This window comes from Priapulus caudatus, unplaced genomic scaffold, assembly GCF_000485595.1.
Source record: "Priapulus caudatus unplaced genomic scaffold, Priapulus_caudatus-5.0.1 Scaffold89, whole genome shotgun sequence".
NCBI classification, from domain to species: Eukaryota; Metazoa; Priapulida; class Priapulimorpha; order Priapulimorphida; family Priapulidae; genus Priapulus; species Priapulus caudatus.
The window spans coordinates 422,057-431,767 of NW_014577150.1; the positions used below are offsets into that span (position 1 = coordinate 422,057).

Genomic DNA, 9,711 nt, shown 5'->3' on the forward strand with positions numbered 1-9,711 from the left:
CACACTGGTAATTATCATATATACACACTATCTTTGCTCGTGGAAAGATTCGACGAATTTATGGTCCCGCCTTTCGTTTACCTTCGATCGCTTACTGCTCCGGTCTTATCATGTTTTCCTTACGCGTTTATCAAACTGAGAGATCGGCGAGGTCAGCTTACACACGTCAAACCAATTAAGACGCGTAATCTCTCCGGCTTTGAATTTGTCCGAGGCCGAGGCCGTGAGAGCAGCCTGTTCTGCTAGCATCTATGACAAATACGACATACGCATATACGCTCTCCTATGACAATATTTGTCATAGGAAGATTCTTCCTATGATAAATATTGTTGTATGTGTTGTGCGCATCATAGGAGTTTAGAAGCGCTATTACGAACGCAAGCAGTGAATTTCAGCTGTAAAGCGGAACGAAGTTGACTCGCCAATATTTGTCATAGGAAGAATCTTCCTATGACAAATGGTGTCATAGGAGAGCGTATATGCGTATGTCGTATTTGTCATAGATGTAAGCAGAACATGTTGGAGAGAGGCGCGTTGTTCACGCAGTTAGCATCGCGTAGATACCTGCGGTGCCGCTGCGACTCCGGCCTCCCACCGTGCTAGTCGATAGCGTGTGCACGTTGAGCCCTTCCCTTTTCCCAGTCAGCCAGTAGGTGGTAAGATCGCCTTTACCTAGCACGTTATTACAATTTGAGCAATTAAACGGTGACTCACGCTGGCCATGCAGAAAGTTTTTTTTTATACGATTACTTTTATATGTAACAATTTAACAGGTGTTTTATGACGCGTAAGATATTGATCAGGAGTCCATAATAGAAATATATTATGGAAATCTATTATAGAAATCTATAATAGAATTTCTATTATGGACTTGATATTGATGATAATCAAATCGTAATAGACAAAATAGGTTATAAATGGTGTCGATATGGTTATATTAAAACTAGATGAGACTAAGTATAGTTTAATCAATTTTTGGTTATTTAATTATAGACACCAAATCATGGGTTGAAATATTCGTGATTTTTTTGGTATTCTATATTTCATCTTTTGTTACATACAATACAGTTATTATTATCGCTTAGTATTCATTCTACAATATATGCCTATATAGTGTGATGTGATAAAAGTAATGAATCTTACATAGGAGTTGCATAAATATTGTTCTTAGTGTCCGACTTTTCTTAAACGCAAACAGCATTCCTTACCTTTTACTGGGATAACACCCCTGCACGTGAATTCGTAAACGTTGGCTTTTTTAAGAACCAGGTACATTTCCTCAGTAACCTATGCATTAAAATATATATCAGGCTGTGCTTGATTTAAGCAATTATGTTTTTCATCTAATTTGTTAATAAACTACCAACTTGTTACGTGAGCGGTTATGTCGAACACGACATATATCCCTATTCGACAAAAAGAGCTTCATGTATGTTAAAAAGTGGCGATATTCTACGACAGTCTAATACGCTCACGGTAGTGCGTCTCTATTTCCGATAGCTAATATAAATCCAATTAGGCGTGATGATCAAGTGAATCAAAAACTTCCGTATCTCGTATTTTATCCTCGGGGTCCAACGTTATTTTGGCAGAGTAATTACAATCAGTATATGTATATCGAATATCCACATCGCAGTAATGTCAATATTAACGGAAGCGAGAAATATTTTCAATTCGATATGCCTGATCTGGAAAATCGCGTCGATATCGACATGGCGTTATTTACCGCGCATGTTACATTCGGCAGTCATTAGTTTAGGCAACATTGCTTCCAATAATGACGTCTAGATGGCGGAACTGCTTAATACCTGTATTCTCTCCGGGAGACCTGTACTGTCCATGCGACTAGCAACGTTCACAGTGTTCCCCCAGATGTCGTACTGTGGCTTCCTTGCACCTATGACCCCAGCCACGCACGGACCACAGTTGGCGCCTGGTATGCAAACACATTTGTTTGTCGATATTCGCTAATGTTTCACGTGCATCCCCTTTGCGTTTTACTAACACGTAAATATTTGCCAACGTTTTACCAGTAGGCCTATGAGGAAAATACCCGCCGAGCGCACAAGGTGAGCATGTGGCTTATTGCCTATCCATGACGCAATATAGGTAGGTTAGGTTTATAACGTCTGCTAAGCATGCAGTGCCATCTATAGTTATATCAGGAGTCTATCAATATTGATAGACTCCTGGTTATATCTCATAAACAGCATTTCTAATATGTCACTTTCATACTTATGATTGCTAGGCAAAGCTACAGGTGAATTGCTGCATGGCTAATAATGACGAAGAACCGAACGTAATAAAACGTAATCTGCGAGACTTTACCTACCGCATCTTAGTACAAAGTTGTTGTATGAGTTTTCGTTGATGATGAGTAATTTCTCTTTTATTGCAAACATGAATTCGACGAGACACTCCAAGTAAAGCAGCAACGATTCTTCAGTATCCTAAGGAAAAAACCAATTCATTGCTTCCAATCTTCCTCTAATATATTCAATACAAAATATAACACGTGGCTAAATAATCTAACCATATTCCGTTGTATTAACAGCGATGTGATTGGCTGCAAACTTGGTTTATAATTGTGTTGTTTAATCGTAACTAATAGTTATGAAAATAAAATAACCAGAACCATATTCATAGCCATAAGCTATAGGAAATAACCAATGTAAATACTGCTGTTAAGCATTATTAAAAGTTATTGTCTTGCGTGCTGCTTTAGTAATTAACATCTAAATGATATAATACAAATGTGTGCGTATGTGTTTTTATGCCCACGTGCGTGTATGCGGCTTGATGCCTGCCTACGTACCAGTGTACTTGTCCACGTGATTGCGTAAACTAAATACCATTAATTTCGCCCATTTAATTGCTTCGAAGGGATATTTTTACAATTAAAAGATATCTATGTCCATTGAATAGATTTTACTCGATTAGTTTTTATTTAATCAGATAATGAATGTCAAATTCATGGTCAAACCCCAAAAATGACATATTGGAACATCCACTCAAACGCCAGGAGCGCTCGTACACGTGTAAACAAGTTTTGTAACCCTACCCCAAAAGTGCATAATACGACAAATTTGCACGTGTTTATCCACTGTACTATAATTATGTGTGCGTATATATAAATAATCTTACATCGATTTTATACTCCGGCACAAGTCCCACGGCCGCCATGTATGTGCTGCCGATAGTCTTGATTTTATCTATCGCGGCGAACCTCTCCTCTGTGAGAAGCTGTACAAGCAAAGCACGAAGTAAGTACATGAGCTCAGAAACGCGGTTGCTGGATAGATATAATAAGCAAGTCTTCAATTCTAAAGGTTTCCTTCAAATTACTGATAAAATCCAACAGATTAATGTTAGTAATAACATTGCTTTCTCGCAGCTATAAAGGTTTCTCCAGTCTTATATACACTATTACGTCACGCATATATATATATACATACAAACACGCGCGCATTTGAATATACGAGCTCGTCCGTATAACGTATACGATGATGATATATATACCTTACTATATAGGATTGATAGAAAAAACTCACGTCATCGAAGTCGAAAATAATCTCATTGAGAAGTCTGATGCACTCGACTCCCTGATTGTTGGAATTCAACTCCATGTAAAATTCGTGAAAGTTAGCGATGGAGGCGAACATAACGCCGACTTTGTTATAGTCCTGATGGTATAAATCCTAAGGGAACACAAACCACAAAACTATTCTCATATTATACGACGCTCATATTAAGTAACCACAATGACAACAATTAAAAAGCGTATTGTTATTATGATGATGATAATGATGATGATCATCATCATCATTATCATCATCATAATAACAATCATCATGATGATCATGATGATGATGATGATGATGTTTATTATTATTATTATTAATATTATTATTATTATTAGTAGTAGTAGTAGTAGTAGTAGTAGTAGTTAGTAGTAGTTAGTAGTAGTGGTAATAGTAGTGGTGGTGGTGGTGTGGTGGGTGGTGGCGGCGGCGGCGGCGGCGGGCGTGGAGTGGTAGTGGTAGTAAAGGTAATAGCGGTAGTAGCGGTAGTAGCGGTAGTAGTACTACCACCACTATACACTCACGTCGTGGCGCCGATTGAGATTATCGAGGAAATGACTGGCGACGTGGGCTGGCAGCAGGTTGAAGAGAATCCGCCTGTTGTTGTACTGCAGCTCGTTCATTTCAGCTTTCTCTTCATCCGCCTGTATGTCAATCGCGTCGCGGCGCCATCAATTATTTACTCATAGAAAAACACATCACGGAGCACGCTCGCTGCCATGTAGGGCACTATTAATAACTGGAAAATCTGCGCGGCTTTGCTTAACTTCAGGCTTTAGGCAGAAAGACGTGGGCAGCTCGACACACGACAACGTACGTGAGCATGCAGGATCGTTATTGCAACACTGGCAGAATTATCCCTTACGTGGAAGTAATAATTATTTCGCATACAGCAGCAACCACCAGCAGCAGCAGTCACCAGGTACTAACTTTTCTGATTCGACTAGATAGAGATCACATCACTAGCGTACGCGGCCGTCTCATGTCTGGCCATCATTATTAGCAAGTTATTAGTGAGTGTCCAAAACTATACGCAGAAACGCCAGCAGAAGAAATTGCGCAACGACTACTCTGTATTGTAAATCCATTTCTAACGACGGTTTTCTTGGTTAGAAAAGCTGCGAGTGAAATATCGATACTAGCTGTATCACGTCCGACCGATATCAACGTTCAGCGAATTGTGCCCCAAGACGTAGTAGAAGTAAAAAAGTAAAACTTAGTAGAAGTAAAAAAGTAAAACGTAGTAGAAGTAGAAAATTAAAGTACTACGCAAACAAAACTGGCGGCGGATATTCAATCGTGTTGTGTAGGCGACCGACTTCACTTGTTGTTGAAATCTTTTCGTAATTGGGTTTTTCGTACAGATGAAATGATGCGGTTCAGTTCAGAATTTCGCGTGCTAATGAATAATGTTTGCAGTATCGTGGCCCGAATGTTTGCACTGCATCCCCGCATTTATCTTACCTTCAAAGCATCTAAATTAAATATGAGCTGTTACGTGTGTCGTATCTCACCTGTGTCATCCACAGAAAGTCTAGTCGACTCATCCATTCGACTTGGCGACCGTGGATGTATAGGAAGACGATGAACGTGGAGAGCACAACAATAGCCGTCACGAATAGCGGCACCTTTGAACTGTAACAAGGTAAATTCATGTATAACGTAAACATGAGGCAGGGTTGGGGGTGCGATTTAAGCGCAACTGCGCGTGCGCCAGCGTTTTTCGAACCGAAGTCTCCTGCGATTCCTATTCGCGTGCGAATGCTAGATAATGTTAAGAACATTGCTATTCTAGTTTTGTCGCACACAGACGCACACCTGGGGCTTCGTGCGTGTGTGAGTGCGTCACAGCGCGAGCGATATCGAGATAAAATTTGCGTGCGTGTATCATCGTAGCTTAGGCGTTAACACCGTGAAGAGAGCGTACGCCGTTAATATTGTCAGTAGTAAGTATGTTAGTGAGATTCGGTAAAGCACGAGAAAGATGTGCTGATATATCGGAGTGTAATCTAGTAGGATCAGAAGTGTGTGTGTGTGTGTGTTGCGTGGACGTGCGTTGGCGTGGCGTGGCGTTGCGTGCGTGGCGTGGTGGCGTGCGTTGCGTGCTGTGCGTGCGGTCACGTACGTTATGGTATGTATGTATGTATGTATGTAGTATGTATGTATGTATGTATGTATGTATGTATGTATGTTATGTATGTATGGCTATGCCATTGTATGTATATTGTATGTATGTATGTTATAAATTCATGTACCCCCCCCCCCCCCGCCCCCCCCCCCGCCCCCCCCTCCCCCCCCCCTCAGTACGATTTTACACATTACGCACATTTAGTACATTCCTATGATGAGCAGTTTGCGGGGCCGTAGACGCTCTATTTGTATAGACAACATAGATAAGATGTGCATTAGATAATGTAAAGGTAATGAGAAAAGCTAGGCTTTCTCGCGTGGATCAGGGCCAATGATATTGTAGGAACACGTGCACACGCACACGCACGCACGCACGCACACAAAACACACACACACACACATGCACCCACACACACACACACACACACACACACACACACACACACAAACACACACAGCACACACACACACACACACACACACTACACACACACACACACACACACACACACAACAACACACACACACAACACACACACACACACACACACACACACACACACACACACACTACGCACCCGCGCACGACCGCACAAGTAAACACCACAGGCACTTGAGCGTTTTCAATAAAATATAATGCTAAATAAATACGAAACCTATTACTACCAAGGTCTATATGTTTCTCTACACTCTCTTTCACTATTATTGCCGGACAATTTCTGTAAATGCCGTCCAAATGCTCATCTCAATACACTGTCACACGCTGGCCGCCGCGCGCTAGCTCTGCACACTGACACATAAATATATAGTTATATATATATAACATATCATATATTATATAACTATATATTTATGTGCAGTGTGCAGCGCTAGCGTGCGGTGTACTTGTGTGTTGCAGATGAGCATTTGACCGGCATTTACAGGTGATTATAGGCGAAATAGAGTAGAGAACATTAAGACTATTGTAGTAAAATACATTTCGTGTTTATTTACCTTTTTTATTGAGATCGTTCGAAGTGCCTGTGGTAAACACGCACATACAAATGAACTGAAGCAAATCTAAATTAAAAAAATGATCTATTTCATTGTTTATCGGCATTGTCGGTTCTTACGCGGAAAAATATATCGTAGCACTTGAACACCAGAAGAAGCGTTGGGTTGACAATAACTCCTATCGCAGTCCGCCAAGCATGAACAGACAGGATGAACTTGTAGACGGCAGAAGTGCGGATGAAGACAGCCACGGCGAGGTAGACGAGCAGCGAACAGGCAATCAGGTAGTGCGGTACGCGCGCACACCGTGCGCGAAGACACGGCATGTAGTGGACTCTCGGCGAATGGTGGCGCCTCTCTCTGCCATTGGTCTTATTCGCTAGCGCCTCGCCGGCACACGTGAGTGCAAAAACTGTATACGTAAATATAATTAGTTATTCAAAGTAAATTAATATATAATTAGTTTATATTAAGTTGAATTAATGAATAATCATTTAATTCAGCAATTACATGAAGATATTTTAGCATTAGGCAGGCAATCTGTTATCATACCCCCCCGTATATGTGAAATCCGGCTGCTCACAAATACCGCGCATACCACAAAAACGACAACACGATAAATGATCGATTCTGATTCGATATTCAATGCCTGGAGCCTATGCCTATAACCTATTCCTATGCCTATATTCCTATGCCAATGTAATCGGGGAAATATGGGAGCAATCGTTTGTAGATTGGTGTTTCATTATTGCTCGTTTAATTGTTGCTTGTTAATTTACTTTAATTGCTCTAATTCTAATCCAAAATTGAATGTAAAATAAATTATCTAAGCTTTTCTAGATTATCAGATTATCTCGTGTGATCTTTAAAAAAAATTATTTTACGTTGAAACCCTCGCCGCCGGCGTTCGATCTTACCATGTTGACGACGGCGACGGCTTGTAGCATGACGGCCGTAACGCTCGTGAACATCAGCCGGACAGCGCTGCTCCGTCCCACGTCCCTTATCACCCACTGCAACACACGTGAACGCCAATCGCCATCAAGCCAGCGACGCGAAGAAAGCAAAATCCTGAACATGTCTACACAATGCGTACGTGCGGACGCGCAGCACACACACTCGCACGCACATATACACCCACGTGCCCACACGCACGCACGCGCACGCACGCACGCACGCACGCACGCACGCACGCACACACACACACACACACACACACACACACACACATACAGAACGTATATTGCATACGCAATCGGATCCTTTTACGATGAAGGACGTTAGAGGTCATCGACAAAATATATATTGGTACACTGATGACTCCGTGACCGTTCATTATGGACGTACATCTCCACGCGTCATTTCCTAGTCTACGCGTACACTTAACAATATATTTACGCAATTTATTAATATTTTAATTTCTGACCTTGAACCGAGATGCTACTAGTAATACCAGCTCCGTCGCAATCCATGCGAATGTCAACACGAAGAGAAGGAGCAAAATCAGTGTCCTACAGAGTAGAAAAGGGGTAAAGTATATTTTATTTACGCAACAATTTGTCAGTATAGTGTTTTCACTTGGTAGAGCCGTTTGACCTCACCGAGCTGCTAATGAAAGATAGTATTATACACACATATCTTCATCAATTCTCGTCTCTCTCTACGTGAGCTTCGACTGCCTCCCATTTGCGGGCCAGTATAACAGCTACCGTTCGCTGCCTGACAGCGTTGAGATATGCATGACGTCATAGCTCCGTCCGTGAACACGTTATCGGTAGTAAATAGTACATTTATTGTTCAATGCAAATTTGATCAAACATGAGTGGAGGACTAAAGTATAAACCATGCACGAACATTTCAGCTAGATTTTTTACCTTTATTTCATTAACAATTCGCGGCATGTACGGGTGAAGGAACAGGTTGACCTACCTTGGGAAGATGACAGCATGCACGGAAGCAATGCAGATGAGAAGCAGCAGTGAGCATACCATACTATTAATGAATGTCTGATCACCAAGTTCGTTGTACTGAAATTAACATGTAATAGCACTCCATATAGTCACGTTGTTATACGCGGGTGGATGCGTGTACGTGGGTTATGCGTCTAAGTTGGTGGGGGTGCGTGTGTGGGTTCCTGTGTGTGGGTCGGTGCGTGTACGTGCGTGTATGTAAGGTGTATTATTAAATTCGTGTCTTCGGTCATACGCAGTTGCGCGCATACATATCATGATATGTAATGTTTCCGACGAAATGGAGTTTCCAAAAATGCTAAGAATGCCAATTACTAACCATGCTACACAGACAGACGGGAACCGCTCACGCAATGCATAACTTAATTCACGTTTATACGCAAAGAAAGCTATCCCAACCACCTGTTAGCGTAATTGCCTATATATATCGTTTGTAATCTACGTGTGTACTACCTCCCAATTTATGATAACTAGAAATGCATTTTTGAAGATATTTTCTATTGGATTCACGTTGTTCCAACTGCTATTCAAACTTCACGCGCCATAATCACCCAATTGCTAGTGGAATGTTTTCTGTATATATATATAATAATGTAAATACTTGACCATTAATTGAAATTACCATCGTTACAACTGTTGAGTTAGCTTATAAGGAATGTATATGTGACGTATCTATAGTTATGTTCACTGTAACACTTCGTTACTCTATAGTAAAACTCCGTTGCACTATAACGCCGACTGTAACGCTATGTTTACTGTACTTGTTTGTACTCCCAATATAGCGTCAAAACCTCATATATTCTCTAATAAATCTGAAAATTATGTTGGCTGTCAACGGCGGCCAGCGACGCGAGCATCATTCCTACGTATATTAGCATAGGTGGAGAATTGTGGCGAGATGCTGCGACCAACGTAAAGTTTTTAGGTCGGTTTACCATGCACATCTGTCGCGGTCCCGCCCCTGCATCGTACGCGCGTGCGCGCATGCGTACGTGAGTGTGTGTGTGTGTGTGTGTGTGTGTGTGTGTGTGTGTGT

The 9,711-nt window shown here is 41.4% G+C and overlaps 1 protein-coding gene across 1 annotated transcript in view; it reads right to left on the bottom strand.

The window, feature by feature from the left end:
- Positions 1 to 9,711, bottom strand: part of LOC106804824 (adenylate cyclase type 1-like) — a 118,008-nt gene that overhangs the window by 3,338 nt on the left and 104,959 nt on the right. The window contains exons 13-20 of the mRNA XM_014806174.1: positions 5,097 to 5,217; positions 4,107 to 4,226; positions 3,553 to 3,699; positions 3,146 to 3,244; positions 2,334 to 2,451; positions 1,810 to 1,934; positions 1,210 to 1,288; positions 566 to 673 (exon numbers count right to left, since the gene is read on the bottom strand). Coding sequence (XP_014661660.1) covers positions 566 to 673; positions 1,210 to 1,288; positions 1,810 to 1,934; positions 2,334 to 2,451; positions 3,146 to 3,244; positions 3,553 to 3,699; positions 4,107 to 4,226; positions 5,097 to 5,217 — 917 coding nt within the window. The remainder of the gene's footprint in view (positions 1 to 565; positions 674 to 1,209; positions 1,289 to 1,809; positions 1,935 to 2,333; positions 2,452 to 3,145; positions 3,245 to 3,552; positions 3,700 to 4,106; positions 4,227 to 5,096; positions 5,218 to 9,711) is intronic.